The 16,746-nt window shown below is 38.1% G+C and overlaps 1 protein-coding gene across 2 annotated transcripts in view; it reads right to left on the reverse strand.

The window, feature by feature from the left end:
* Nt5c2 (5'-nucleotidase, cytosolic II) overlaps positions 1–16,746 on the reverse strand; it is a 116,588-nt gene that overhangs the window by 30,248 nt on the left and 69,594 nt on the right. For both annotated transcript variants that reach the window (XM_055630102.1, XM_055630103.1), the window contains exon 3: positions 4,097–4,170. In XM_055630102.1, the coding sequence (XP_055486077.1) occupies positions 4,097–4,170 (74 nt within the window). The remainder of the gene's footprint in view (positions 1–4,096; positions 4,171–16,746) is intronic.

Here is a 16,746-nt window from a genome sequence, read left to right on the forward strand (position 1 = left end):
TAATAATAATAATAATAATAATAATAATAATAATAATAATAATAATAGCAGCAGCCAAGTGCTAGTTACTGACAAGGTTCAGGACATATTACCCCAAACACTGTCTCTTGAGACCCCAAAAAACTAGAAACTGTATCCTATCTCCACCCTCTCCCTTTGAAGCACATCATAAAACCCTGGGACCCCAGTTTCTTAAGTCCCTGATTTTACAAGTGAACTCCCTTCTAGGAAAAAAAGGAATATCCTTCTCTTTGAAGGTGCAGGAAGCATCTGAATACATCCTTGTCCAATCTTATTTCCCCATGACTGTCTTACTTTGTGACAAATCTGAGCATAAAAACACACAAGTTCTCTCACTTGTCAGTCTTCATTTCCTTAGAAGGTCCCCATGTCTTCTTATAAAACAAAAGAATGTTTTTCCTTGTTAACCTCTCTTCTGTTATATGGAGCCTTGGCCATGAACTTAAATAGGAAGTAAAGATACTACATTTCCTTTTATTATATGTAAGTCCTCTTATGTCTTGACTTGGCTTCCTTTGTGAACTTAGTGACCACTGGCTCAATGAGCTTGAAAATTAAAAGGTACACTGTTCATAAAAGTACATTTTCTAACAGAAATATGTGGTTTATAAGTGTTATTCTTGTCTGCTTGAAAGTTTCTCAAGAGAGTTTGTGGGACACTAGCCACAGTACCCATCTCTTCTAATGGAACAGATGTGTGTATCACTGGATTTATGGAACCTGAACATATTAGAGTTGGGGAATGTAACTTCCTGTCAATTACAGTGCCTAAGAATTAAAAGTGAAACCAAACCAAAACCAAAAAAAGCCCTTCAAACTTCCAAATTGGGGGGGAGGGGGGATTGATCAAAATGGCTTCCAAAATGAACAAAATTAGAAATAACATTTTTCTGTTTATTTTTGAGACAGAGTCTTACAGCTCTGGCTGTGCTGGAACTGTATAGATTAGGCTGTCCTCAAACTCACCAAGATCCACCTCCCTCTGCCTCCTGAGTGCTAGAATTAAAGGCTCAAGCTACTACACCCATCTGGCTCAATTTCCACAGTTATAAACTAAGAGTGAATGTATCAGTCTGTATTTATGAAGGAACTAAATAAATATTAATAACAACTTCTAACCCCAAATATTGTCCTATTCCCTTAGGACTTCTGGAGGAAGTGTGCACACGTGTGTGCAGCCCCCTCATAAAAAGTACACAGATAACTGTATCTACTTCAAGAGAGACTTGCCAGCCTCCAACACCATCAACAGACCTATTTACAGCTGCCCACATGATTAAAATAGCATATTCAATCTTTTAGATGAAATTAATAACTATTTTTCCTTTACTTGTTAATAGAAAACCAAATGTTTACTGAATGGCTTTTATTAGGCAAGGAAATACACAAAGGTGTAGCTAGTCTTTTGCTACTTAGTCGGTTTTTCTTCTCCCCATCCTTCTTCCCCCCCTCCCCATTTCACGCACTATCACTAGATAGAAGAGAAAAAAATGATAGAGGAGAGAGAAAGATCTGCAAATCTAATTTCTTTCTTCTTTGAACATGACTACTAACAAATATCAACTGACCCCCAGCCCCATGACCACCAACCACCAACTCTGCTTCTTGGGGCCCTAGCACTTATAATTATGGGAACTGTGAAAAGTTCCCATAATTCCAAATGTCACACAATTGTAGAAACATTTTCAATGAAATAAGCACTTTTTGGATCAGTGGCCAACAGTTTCAGGAGACCTCTCCTGCGCATTTCTAATCTTTATCAGTCCTGATGGTATCCAAAAAGCTTTTCATTTCCTGTGGAAATATAAACAAATCTGAGTCCCCAATACAAGAGTTTTGCTGGCTTCCATTCTGATGTATATACTGTAACAGCCTTACAGTATATAGGCTAATTTAATTCCACATTTTTTTCCTCTATAACCCAGTGTCTTTTGGCTGCTGTTGTTCCTTTCTCATTAACATTCAGAAAATTTAGTTAGCAGAGCACTATTTAGTCACCCCTGGGGGTCTTCATTCTTCCATTTTGTTTTATAAGCATTTCCTTTAAGGTGCAATTAGATCTTTCTACAGCTGCTTGTTCTGTAGGATTGTGTGGTATGTCTGTAATGTGCTTTACATTAGAATATGCCACAGCTGCTTCATCTTATAAACAAACATGTTAATGCTCTGAGGAAACTTACCAGATGTCAGAATTGTACAGGAAATGATTCAAAAAGAATATAGACTCACACCAAGTATGTCAGCTCATACCTGTGATCCCAGCACTGAGAAAACTGAGGGAAGATAATAAATTCAAGGCCAGCCAAGCCAGATAGCAAGACCCACCCTGTCTCAAAAATAAATAAGTAAATAAATACATACAAACATACATACCAAGAGTATTTAGCCCAAACACTCAAACCTTAAAGAGAAACACAAACACATACCTCTTTATTTTATCACTGTACCTCAAAGTATATTTTTTCTAATGAAAGCCTTCTAACTTCAAAGGGATTGCGTTTGTTTCTGTTTTGCTCTTGTGTATTTTAATAGTGTCAAAAGAAGTTACTCAGTTACTTTTAATGACAACCATTCAGGAAAGTAAGTTTCACATTTTAAAGTTCTGTGTATTTAACATTGCCTTTTTAAAGAAGGATCTCATTATACCTACCTACAATGGTCTCAAACTTCTGGACTCGAGCAATCCTTTAGCTTCCTAAGTGCTGAGGCTATAAGTGCATACTGCTATAGCTAGCTAAAGGCAAGTTTTTAAAAAGAGAATTTCTGGAATTTCCACCTGAGTATTGTAACTGCAACTGTATGTGTTAAATAAACACATGTATAGGTGTTCAACCTGATCTCTCAAACCTACTACTCTTAAGTTAAGTGACATCCTGACAATGTTATCAATATTTTAAGTTCTGAAGAGAAAAACCTATAGACTGACACTTGACTATTTCAACTATCTATGAGAGACAGAAGGGAAGAAAGTACAATGTTAATCTTTTCAGGAGACTGTAATAATGAGCAAAGCTAATACCTCTAGTTTTTAAGAAGTCTTTTGTATACTGTACATGCAACCATTTGATGGAAAATGAACAGACGTCCTCGGTCTACAAGTAAGTATTAGTGGGCTAGAGAGATGGCTAAATGGTTAAGTGTGTGTACTGCTCTTTCAGAGCACCTAAATTTAGTTTCCAGCACTCAAGTCAGGACACTTACAACCATTAGTAGCTCCAGCTCTGGGGATCTGTTGCCCTCTTCTGACCTTCGTGGTCACCTGCATTCATATGCACATACCCACACACAGATACATACATGCACACTAATTAAAAATAAAACAAATCTACAAAAAAAAGAGTAAAACGTTATGAATCTGAAAGGTACAGCTCACTAGTAAATCATTCGCCTGACATGATCAAGGCCCTGGGTTTGACTCCTAAGCATTATAATCAAACTAACATGAAAAGGGTTAAAAAATGTTGCTGGGTGTAGTAGCTCATGCCTGCAAGCCAAGCACTTACAACTCCCCCAATCCCATAATAATAAAATACTTAAAAATTTAATAATTAACTTTATAGCAGAATGAGAAATCCAAAAATTCATTTTTAACCTGGGCATTGTGACACATGCCTATAATTCCAGCACTTGAGAAGCAAACGCAAAAGATCCATGCACGTTTCAAGCCTGCAGGAGTTCCAGCCTACCCTGCATGAGCAAATCCCAGGTCAGGTTGGAGCACAGTGTGATACTTGCTCAAAAAAATGGTTTTTTTTCTATTTTTGAAAAACAGCTTAAAATAATTAGAGCCAAAAATGACCAAATAAGACACATTAATGTATTCATCAATCTATACTTTTATAAAAAAAAATTACAAGAGTTTTAACGTAAGTTAGGACTTTTTCTAACTATCTCTACAAGCTCAGGAACACTGGGTAACTTCCGTGTTCACATATCTCAATGGAAAGATAATCCAACACAAGCTTCTTGCAGCCAAATCAATGATTACATGAACAAGGGACTACTGAACTGCCCATGGACCAATTATATTGTATTAAGATCAGTAATTCTTAAGAAATCAAAAATCATTACTCACCAGCAAGGGTATAATCCATATCAAAACCAAAACACTTTATTTTTTCCATGGCTAAACTTCTGTTCACAAACACCCTATGGAAAAAGTTTAAAAAACGTATCTTGATTAACATTGAGGTTTAATTAAGTTACTTTCCTATTTTTCTAGACTGCCATCTATTTTATTTTTCCAGCTGACTTTGTTATTGTATGTATTTAAGCTGTTTAGCTTGACGACCTGATGTTACACATATACAGTACTCCTGGGGCCAGCAACTTAAACACACCGTGCGCCTGGTTCCCCTCCCTCCCTCTCTGCCTCCCTGGTGTAACAGACACTGCCTGTGCTCACACTGCACTTACATCTCAGACAATGGGTCCCAGTGCCTGCACTTGTGTATCTCACCCCCAACCACTAGTTTACTCCCTACATCTATGTATTTAACGTTGTTCTTAAATTTTACACAGGATATTTTGCAGTGCTTTTCCTGTGTTTAGTGTATTCACTCAGTACAATATCATCTAAGTTCATCTAGATAGCTGCACATGGCATATTCTCCCTTGTAAAGCTAAATAATATTCCTCTGCTTTATGTATAGAGTTTATAGTCATCCTGCATCTATGGATAAATACTACAGTCTTTCTATATCTTGATTATTGTGAATAATGATGCAATGAACACTAGAGAGCATCTTTACAAGATGGGTGACCTCATTTTCTTTAGGTACTGCTGGTTCATATTACTTTAATTTCTTTGAGAAGCTTGGTGACATTTACACTGGAGATACAACAATCTATGCCAAACTTTTGTATATCTAATTATGGTGTTAATTTGAACTCCCTAATTATTAGATCACCTGTGATTTTAAATACTTTTTCACGTATCTGTTGGCAATTTATAAGTCTTCCTGAGAAAAAGTCTATTCAGGTCCTTTGCCTATTTTTCAACTGAGTTTTTTGTTTTTCTGATATTTGCCTGTTTCCATTTAGGTAACAAGGGGTAGGAGACTTCTAACTGCTTGGTCCAGTGGTAAAGGTCAGCCCAGTGCTGAAGTGATCAAGAGCCTAAGGCAGGAGTAGCATCGGATCCCGGGAATTCAAAGCCAGACTGGACAAAGATACGTAATAAGCAAACAAACAAATAAATAAATGGCTGGACATGATGAAGATCCCTTTAACCCCTGTAACCACAGCAGGAAGTCCAAAGCAGGAAGATCACAAATTATAGGCCAGCTTGGGCTGGCTACGTGCATTCCAGGCCAGCCTGAGATACACACAGACCCTGTCTCAAAATAAAACAAAAGCCCAAGTAAGTAAATAAGAGGGGAAGTAAGCCTGGTGTGAAGGCGTATTTAGGCAGTCTGGGCTACACGGTACAGACTGTCTAAAATTAAAACAAAACAAAAAACCTCCAAGGTCTGAGAAGCATAGCATACACAACACCCTAGGTTCAATCAGGCATGGTAGCATACACCTGTAATCCCAAGTGGAGGTAGGATGAGCAGAAGTTCAAATTCACCCTCAACTGCAGAGTGAATTCAAGGCAAGGCTAGAGACTACATGTGACCCTGTCTCAAACACACACACATGCATACATAATTTTTAAAAACTTCTTCACAAACTCATAAACTTGGTGTTACAAACTGTATTAAAGCGGTTAAAGAACAGGTTTTCAAAGATTTGCTTAAAAGAATTCATTGAAGACTTATATGTCAACTATTGTTTATTTTCCCTGAGAACCACGGAAATCATTTGCATCTCAGGGTGTAACTGCTGCCACATGCAGGTCAGCTCCGTAAATCTGTCAGTTTCTGAAAGAAGTGTTACATAAAGGATTTATACTTTCCCTTTAAAAATATCTAGATTTTTTTTTTTTTCTGGAGGGGTGGCAGGCAGATCTCTTTGAGTTTGAGGCCACATTGATCTACATAGTTCCAGGTCAGCCAGGTCCACTATAAAAAACCAACCAACCAACCTAGTTTTTACAAAATCACTCTTTATTTCATATTGACTTACATACAGTAAGGGAAGAAAAAGAATGCTGACAGCATTCAGCACTAAAGAAAAAAAGAACTAGCTGAGAAATGATACTACCCAAGCCTTTTTGTTTTGTTTCCTTGTTTTTATTATTTTGAGGTGCTAGAAAAGCAAACACAGGGCTTCCACATCAAGCACTCTATCACAAAGCTACAAACCTAAAAACAAACAAACAAACCCTAAAAACCACAAGTATTTAACTTCAGATACCACAGTGATCCTCCCAAGTTTTAGCCTGCTTTTTACTAATAACAAAATCTACTTCATTACTGACAATCCCCACTTACCTAAATCCTTAGAAAACAACAGAGGTGAGAGACACAAAATAATGGTTCTAACTCTAAAAGTTACAAGCTAGTATGGCTGCTAGAGCTTTTCAAACAGGTTCAAGTCAGGCAGAAGGGCTGTTAAGAGTTTTAACAGCTGACATGCCTAAAATATCCTAAGGGAATACAGGCAGGAATGAGTTGAGGAAGATTTTTCTTCCACGCTATATACTCTAAGAAAGAGATACAGAACCACATAATTTTTAAAACGGTTTCAATTTTGATAGAAAAAAAGATATTAGCTGGTTTTAGATGCAGCTGGCATAGCAGCGGAAACATTAAAGTTTCAAGCAAGCATCCTTTCCCAGTCAGAAAAAAAGACGGCACCTGCACAGCCATGGGCGACTGTCAGAGCGCACGTGGTTTCAAACCCAGCAAGAACAGCGCATCCTTGCTAACTCTGGGAGTAACACACTCTGGGAATACAAATAAATGAATGAATGAATGAATGAATGAATGAATGAATGAATAAATAAATAAATAAATAAATAAATAAGACCTGTTTTGCCAAAATAATCACTGCTAAATATCCATTAAGTCGTATTTCTCATTCCTCTTTTACTTAACTAACCACATTACCTACTCAATCGACCATTTATTGGATGTGTGCTGTAACACACATCTCATTTTGTGATCTATACCATGGAAATTGTCTTTTGGGGATAGTCAGAGCTACAAAACGTTGTATGGTGTAAAAATTAGGAAATAAGACCTAGCAAATGGGTAAAAGCACTTGCTGCCAAGCGTAACAAGCTGAGTTCAACCTTAGGAACACCATCAGTTGTCCTTTGACCTCTCCAAGTGCCTGCAGTGGCATGCCTTCCTACATACACATGTGGACATGTGCATACAACATATTAACAAAAACAAAACATTCTAATTAGAAAATACCTTTTACAAAAAACTTCCACCAAATATCCTTTCTCTTTTCATTCAAAACTAGTACTCTAATTCATAAACTCAATTCCTAAACTTAAGAATCACTCCTATGCCCTCCTCCTTTCTGTTAGGATCTTTATGTGAAAACCTCACATATATTCTCATCTATTCTTTCCCTAACTTAAACTATGAAACACAGAAGGAGTTATACAGAATAAAATCTAATTTGCTCCATAAGCAAAGCCGTAATAACCAAAGGGACAGCTGTGTTATACAGAACTAAGCCAAATACAGTTACTGCACGTATATGCTAAGCTTTACAAAAACTATAAACACCAACGCTAAAAGAGAAGCCTTTGGCACAGGAGAAAACTTAAACCCGACAGAGAACATATGAGGACAGTCTGCAGCTCTTCTCTCTCAGTCTGAGACTAATGGCCGCTCTCCACTAAGTTTATAAACTAAATGGAGTATAACACATCCAAATGCAAGGTAGCGATGAAAAGAGGAGGTCACTAACACACACATTTCAAAACAAACAGATTTATGTACTCAGGAAAATCAAATTTTCTACGAGTCCCAAGACCCTTCTGCAGATCTGCCAATGCTGGTTTACTATAACTAAATTAGTAACTAGTAGAATAATTTCACCTGTGTTCAAGAGCATGAACATATCTGTAAAAATCAAAAGCATGCTTTAAAATGTGTAATTATCATCTAAAACCTCAGGGTTAAAGTAAGCACCCAATCATAAGGCAGAGCCATAAATCCAACCATAAGGCAGAATCCCCACAGGTCAGTCACTGTGAGCCAACATCTGAGCATTTAACAGGAGATATGTAGGAACACTGTAAAACTAAACAGACTCCGATAAAAACATGTTTAACAGTATTTACTGTCATATCCCACAGCAGTAAGGCAAAAATAAAAAAAAATTCCATTCAAATACAGATATTAGCTGTAAGAAATAAAATCATTAAGAATGATTTTATTAATCATTAGCAATACTGTACTTTAAGAATAGGGATCTAAGTTTCAGACGTAAGAAAAACATGCAACTTACTATATTTGAAATTCTGTAAACAACAAATTCTACTGGGTTTGGATTTGAGTATAATTCAAAGCAGAATTACCTCATCTGTCACTGGTTTCCGTTTTGCAAACTGAAACTATCTGGGTAGTTTCTGAAGTCACATAACAAGATTCTTCTTAAAATCCCTAATATGATTTTTACTGTGTTTGATGTTAACCTAACTTCAAAGAGACTGTTTAGCCTGAACCAGGACCCTCAACACCATGTATCTTCTGAGACTGTGTGGGAGAAAACACCTCTGTGTCTAATTTAACTTGTCATTGGATATCACTGTTGCTCCACACAAATCCATGTGGAATAGAATTTCTCTGGCAATGGTGAACTTTATCTGTAACTCCTCCCTTTGCTTAGGAGTCACAGTTTCCTGGCCAAGTGCCCAACAACAGTTACTGCAACAACAAATGAGAGTTAAGAACTCAACTGTAAATGTTCCTGGACATCTGTTTTCACTATGAGCAGCTGCCGTTATGTATTCAGACTGCTAATCAGAAGATTCTACGTTCATCTTAGTAGGCAAATTCAAGTTAGGAACTATAACAGTTAGTACCATGTCTTCAATGTCCACACTTCGGCTGAGGGAAAAGAACTGCCACAAATACTGCTCCAGGTAACATGTGAAGGTTTAAGGCTCTGCCTCCTCAGCACAGGGAGCAGTGCGCCAAGCCTCAGAGGAAACCCAGTGCTTAAGGCGAACACAGAACAAAACTTACGGTGATTCCGACTCACGATAACACCAATTATAGAGCTTATCTGCAGTGCATACAAGCTAGAAGGGTGGGTGTCCAGGGAAAGACAGCTTTAGAGGGAGACTGCATAAAGCTGGGCTCTCCGGGGCTCTAACCAGACACAGGTTAGTATTAGCAGAAGGACAGACGCAAAGATCACAGGATCAAATAGGAAATTGATAGATGCTATGTGTAGTCATGGTTTTTAGCAATGAAACCAGGGATATTAGTGAAACACAGGGATTTTAGGAGTCCACAGAGAAACGTGTGCATTTTACCTTCAACACTGTGCTAAGGGAGAGGGAGAAATATCCCCTCGGAAGTGAACAAGTCTTATATATAGGTTGTGGTCTAAGGTCATACTAACAGGATGGTTGACGTTGCTCCAGCTGACTGAAAGAAGCAAAATTCAATCTATCTGAAGAACTCAACCTGAATTCTCGGTGGTGTTTTGCCCAATTAAAAAAAAAAAAAGTTAAAAGTGGAAAAAAATCTTACAAGAACTAAAGAAAGCATATAATGTTTATCATCTTTTCACCAAAGGTCTCAAAAGAAATTCATTTAAAATGGTGGGAAGAGCCAGTCCATAGATGAAGGGCCTGCCAGCAAGCTTGAGGACTCACGTGGCAGGAAAGAATCAACTCCCACAAGTGGCCTTCGAAGCTCCAATACACACCACGGCACAAGTGTGTGATGTGCGCATCACACAGATGAAGGTATAAAAATTGTTGGGGTTGCAATGTCTGACCACTTGCTTATCATGCACAAGATCCCAGGTTTCATGAAAATGGGGAGCATTCTAACAGCTTTAAGGTAGACTTTACCCACTTAAAAAGATATTCTAAAGAGTGCTGTCATGCAGCACCACACCGACATCTCTAAGGACGTATGCTTCCATTTTTCTTGAACAAATATCTAAAGGTGGAATTACTAGGATGATACAGTATATATAGAAACTTGAAAAGATACTGTCACCTTTTAGCTTGCGCTCCCAGTAGCAACGCATGAGAGAGCAGCTGTTGTACCCTGTCAGTTTTCTGACTGAGTTTGCTGTTAGGGCAGCAGGCAGAGCCCCACACATGCTGGCCAAGCATTCTGTCACTTAGTTACTTCCCTGGTACACACATACTCCTCTTAGTATTTTTAACTTTAGACATTCTAATGTGTGTGCAATGGCATTTCATTGTGTTTCAACCCACAGTTCCCTGATGAATAAGCATCTTTTCACATGCTTATTTGGCATTTCTTGCTTTTTTTTTTTTCCTATTCAAGTGGGTTTTTCCCCCTATTTTTAAGATGTGTTGTTTGTCTTATATGCAGTAAGAGTGGTTTTTCAAATACTTTGGATATAGGTTTGTGAGAACACACTACATTATCAGTTACAAATATGAGAATTTTTCTTGTAGTCTGTGGCTTTCCTTTTTTTTTATGATATCTTTCAAAAAACAAGTTTTTGTTTGTTTTGATGAAGCCAAATTTATCTATTTAGTCTTTTATATATCTTAATTTAAAAAATGAAAGCTTTTCCTTATTCGAGGTGACAACATGCTGTTGGATTCATTTTGCATTCTTTCTGTATGTGTATGGCTTGTTCACAAAGCAACATCTCAAGGCAGAGGATGTAGCTCAGTTGGTACGATGCTTAACCTAGCATACATAAAACCCTGAGTTGCTCCCCAGCATTGCATAAAGTGGGTACATGACTGTCACCCCAACATTTGGGAGGTTGAAGCAGGAGCATCAGAAGTTCAAGGTTATCCCTACTACCTAGCAACTTTGAAGAAAAGCTGAAGTACAGGCTCTGTCAAAAACAAAAACACCCCAAACCAAACAAACTAGCATCTCACTAAAATCCCTGGTTTCATTGCTAAAAACCATGACTACACATAGCATCTATCAATTTCCTATTTGATCCTGTGATCTTTGCATCTGTCCTTCTGCTAATTACAAACTGTCTCAATTGCCATGGGTTTACACAGGCTCAACACATCCGTCATGTAATGATGCCCACACCACATGAACATCAGACGGTGTTTACGAAAACATAGATGGATGGCATATGTCAATCATTCCACATGGTCTCAACGTAATCACGAGGTGCAGTAAGTATGAGCTACATGAGGTTGCTAGGAGAATGACACAGCCTTCCTTTCTTTACAGCAAACTTATTCTGTGTGTTTTTATGTGTATGTTTGTGTGTGCATGTAAACATGGATATGGCTCACAGAGCCACTTGTCTCTGATCCCAGGGCTGGCATTACAGCTTACACTACCACTCCTGATTTTTTCACACAGGTTCTGAAGATCAAACGCAGGCTCTCCACCTCTCCAGCCCCAACAATTTTTTTAAGTAGAAAGAATGCACTCTAAAATAACAATTTATAGCCAGGTGCAGTGGGACACGCCTTTAATCCCAGCACTTGAAGAGGCAGAGACAGGTGGATATCTGTGAGTTTGAGGCCAGTCTCGTCCACTGTTGAGCTCCAGGACAGCCAGGGCTACACAGAGAAACCCTGTCTGGAAAATAATAATAAATGATTATATTATTGTGTGCACCATAATAAATCCATAAAGTACTAACATGAGTATTGCTATTGAGTATTATATACTATACATAATTATATAGGCTTTACTGGCAGCACAACTGATTTGTTTACTCCAGCATTACCATAAACACAAGTAATGCATTGTGCACTAACCTTAATCACTAGGCAACAGGGAATTTTCACCTCCGTCATAATCTTATGGGGTCACTCTCAATTCATGGTCTGTTTCTGTGAAGCATCATTTTGTGGCACATTAAGTATTTCATAGGTGTCACAAAGTAAGAGACTGCTGAATATTAATGATAAAAACAAGTGACTATAAAGATTCTAAGCAAGTCATGCTATTATATACTTAAAATCCCAAAACTTAGAAAGTAGAGGCAAAAGGACTAAGAGTTCAAGACTAGCCTCAGGTACAAAATAAGTTACAGTCCAGCCTAGACTACATGAAACCTTGTTTCAAGAAAAAAATTCCAAAACACAAAATTTATCCACTTATTTCTAAAAATAGCATAACTAAAAAAAAAATAATTGATTCTGTTACATAACCCATGTTCTTTAAAGGCACTGTCCCATCAGCCTAAAAAAACTGAAAAGACCATCTTAACTCTCTGTGGTCTTTTTGCTCTATACTCAACTTTCTAACTATGTATCTCTAACATCTGCTTTCTGCGGGGGGGGGGGGAGGGAATAAACAATAATTACCTGCCCCACATTTTAACTTCATCTAGAAATACAGTTCCTCCTAAATCTACAAACATGTTTTCTAAATAACAGCTCTGACAAATATGCCAGCATTTGTGATAATCCCCATCATAAAATGCTTTATCAACTGTAATCTGAAACAGTACTGAAAGTAAAAAAACAAACATGAAAACCTAAAGAAATAATCCTTTTACAACTTTCACATTTGAAAGAAACTGCTCAAATTCAAATGATGTCATAAAACATCAAAATACAATACAGAATTATTTATATCCTGGTTCTTCTCTTTATTCAGTAATGAAGTTTAAGAACAGAAGTAAAATTTAAGGATAGCAGTAGTAAAATGGATCAATTAATTTTACTTTGCCCATATAAATAATGATTCAGTAAATTGAATAAACCATAAGTGCAAGACCCTAGAACCATTTCAAAATTCCATACAGGACAAAAGAACTGGCGAAGGAACAGCTCAAAGAAAAGGCTAGACATGAAACAACCACAGTACCTGGTAATTAACTCGTCACTTCATTAACTCATTACAGAGGTATTAAAAGGAAAAGCAATAACTCAAAGACTCTGAATCATCCGAGAAAATAATACAAAAATAAAAATTAACACAGCTATTTTATATTATAAGCTGAAAAGGAATAAGGAATTACTCTTAAAGTTATTTTTGTCTCCACTGTCCAGAAACAGAATCGGGGGCTGCTTTTCGATCTTTTGCCCTACTTTTTAAAGGTACAATTTATTTTTAAATGCTTTTAAAGTCTTAAACCTCACTCAATTCTTTGTAGGCCACCACTGTTTGCTTCTAATCTTTATAAACAAAAACCAAAGACAAGTTCTATAGGAGGAAAAGCAGGGTACTTAATGCTGTCTTTCAAAACAGCATAGTAACTTTACAATAAATTATATATTAACACACTATAAGCTTTGGTTGAATTTTGCTCAATCTGACTCTACCCCCAAACTCAGACTGGCAGCGTTGCCTATTAATCTTCAAATTACTCAGATAACATTTCTTTACAAAGAAAAAGCCAGAGAAAGTATAAGAAGCACACTTACCCTTCCTTAGACATTCTCAAAAGACTACTTCCTCTGGATAAGAATACAGGATCAACAAACAAGCTCCATTGATCTCTTGAGAACTGTAGCTTATTTGTTAAAGCTGGGAACACAGGCCCTGAGAGGCCCAACAAATTCAGGCACAAAGCCACTAGGCTGTATCTCGGGGACCAGTATCTTCAGCTTTAAAACTTGGAAACCTACTAAGAGGTAGGGGGTAGAGACCCGGAAAATTTACTAATGGCCTCGAATGTTTAACACTGGCCAGTTAAGGAAGAAGACGGCCCAAATGCAAGGTTCTGTATGAGACAGGAATTGTTATTGGCACACACAGAAAAAGCAAATTTACCCCCTAAAGAGGCCCTCCAACAGTACACAAACAATGTGACTTTCACAGAATGGAGCAGCCGTAGTCAGTGAAAATCACTCCCATGTACTCAGAGCAGGAAAAGACCAAAGAAATACTTTAGTTTTGATGAACAGTTCAATTACTTTCCCCTCTTAGAAAATAAACAATGTAAGCTACAAGAAAGAAGTACCTATATGCTGGACCATATTACTGGAAAAATTAAAGTATTTACACACCAAATTTCCCCCCTGGTTTTATTACTTGTTTTTAAGGAAACACCTGTGTTAAAAATATACCTCATTTGCCCGAAATATTCAGCTTATGTGAAAAGATACTTGCAAATCTTTGATACAAAGGACAAATCCAGAACATTCTAAAAGTTAATGACAGATCTCAGAGTAAGCTAAGGTTTGAAAGAAAAATATTTACAACATTCCTGTCTCCTGACAAATATAATGCATAGGATTTATGTAACAGGGGGGAAATACATAAAATCTCAACTTGGGAGAAAATCTGAAGTTCAAGGCCACAGTGATTTCAAGGTCAGTCTGGGCAACTTAGACATAAAAAGTGGGTTAGGGCCAGGCATGGTGCCACACACCTTTAGTGCCAGCACTCAAGAGAGAAAATCAGGCAAATCTCTGTGAATTCTAGGCCAAAAAGGGGTTTATTGTGAGACACTGTCTCCAAAATATAGAAACAGAAAAAGAAAAGAAAGGAGTAACTACCTCATGAGTGAGAAGCCCTGGGTTTACTCCGTAATTTAAAAAAAAAAAAAGGAGGAGAAGGAAGGAAGGAAGGAAGGAGGGGAGGGAAAGAGAGGGGAGGGGAAGGGAGGGAGGGAGGGAAGGAAGGAAGGAAGGAAGGAAGGAAGGAAGGAAGGAAGGGGAAAGGAAGAAGGAAAGAGAGGACCAGCAGGGTGGAAAGTAAACCCTTTAATTCAAATTGAAAACAAACAATGCATGTTCTGGGCTGAAGACGGCTCAGCTGACACAAAGTGCTGCACCCACTGCCCTGCACTGCATAACCAGGCATACCGTTATGCTGCGATACAGCATTCAAGATAGGAGATAGGATACAAAAGTTCACGAACCTTGGCTACATGGTCCCATCTCAAAAAAGACAAAAAGAGCCAGTGAGATGGCTCAGTGACTGAAATCGTGTGGCGTGTAAGCCTGACTGACCTGAGTTCAACTGGATCCACATATAGGTGAAGGGAGAAAATTGACTCCACAGTTGTCCTCTGACCTCCATATGCACGCTGGGGCACACTTGGGTACACACACACACTTCAATAACCCTTCATGATAAAAAGAACTCAGTAACAGGACAGCAGTAGCTTCCTCAACCTAATAAAGAGCAGCTCTAAAAACAAACCTGGGCAGGAGGGCTGGCTCTGTGGTTATAGCACCAGATCGCCTTCAGAGGACCTGGGTTCAATTCTCAGCACTCACAAAACAGTGCACAACTGTCCATAATTCCAGTTTCAGTGGCTCCAATACCCTCGTTCAACCTCCATGGACACCAGGCACATATATGATTCATTTACATATAAGTAGGCATATATTTTATTTAAAAATTTTTAAGAAACCCAAGAACTAAAAAGCCATCCATTCTCACTTCCTTTATACTATACATTCTATACAAAGCAGGCAAAAAGAAATCAAAGTTCTCTAATCAAAAAATAAGAAAGCTACCTCTTTCTGAAGATGACAGGCTCTAATATCTGAAAAATGTTGAAACACAACTTTATTGGAGCTAATAAACAAGCTCAGGAAAACTATACTATGTTTCAAAACAGTTCTAGGGCTGGAGAGAGGGCTCAGAGGCTGAACCCACTGGCTGCTCCTCCAGAGGGGGGGTTCAATCCCACCACGCACATGGTGGCTCACAGCTCCAGTTCCTAACTCCAGTTCCAGGGGATTTGAAGCCCTCCTCTGGCCTCCCTGGGTACCAAGCTTACAAGTGGTGTACAGACACAAATGTGAAACATGTGTACACTTAAAATAACAATAATAAAAGTATCAATGAAAAACCTAAAAACAAAATTAAAACAGGTACTGTCATGTACTACACCACCAGAAATAACAAAATACTTCCAAATAAATCTAACAAGAAGCACAAGACCTACATGCTGAATACTATAAAATACCACTGAGAGATTAAAGACCTAAAAAAAATGGAAAGACATTATACATTCAATACTATTGAAGTAGTAATTTCCTCAAAATGATGTCTACAGATTCAATGAAATACCAACTAACTCTTTAAGAATTGACAAGCTTATTATAACCATGTAGATATAAATGCACTAGAATAACCAAGACAGTTTTGAAAGAGAACCCTTTAAAAACATTGCAATTTCAAACCTCACTGCACAACTGCAGTAATCAAGACTCTGTGGTATTGGTGTAAGGAGAAATAAACACCAACCACACATAACTCAGAGTACATACCTGATTTTTGATGAGGATCCAAAACCATTCAACATGAAAATAATCTTTTCAACACAGTCTCGGGACAACTAGACAGTCCTATGAAAAGAATTCATCTGGACTACCCCCCATCTTCTCTAATAAACAGAATGTAACTAAAAATGTACCTACCATGTCAAGTGTGAGCACTACAAGCTGTGAAACTCTGGATCTGGGGAGCTCACTCTGTCCATAAAATGCTTGGCCTGTAAGCTCAAGGGCCTGAGTCTGGATCCCCACAATCCCAGTAAAACGCTCAAAAGACACACCTGGCAGGACATGCCCAGAGCCCTGGTGCTGGGGATCCAGGGCCTGGGGAGCCTGAACTTCCTGGCTGGGTAGTCAGGTGAACTGGTGAACTCCCAATTCAGTAAACGACGCTGTCTCAAGAAGTAAAGTGGGAAAAGTAACTGAGAGAGACACTTGAAGTTCACCTCCCGCTCCACACACACACGCGCGCACACACACACAAC

Source organism: Psammomys obesus, unplaced genomic scaffold (genome assembly GCF_907164565.1).
Source record: "Psammomys obesus unplaced genomic scaffold, mPsaObe1.curated_primary_1811, whole genome shotgun sequence".
Lineage (NCBI taxonomy): Eukaryota > Metazoa > Chordata > Mammalia > Rodentia > Muridae > Psammomys > Psammomys obesus.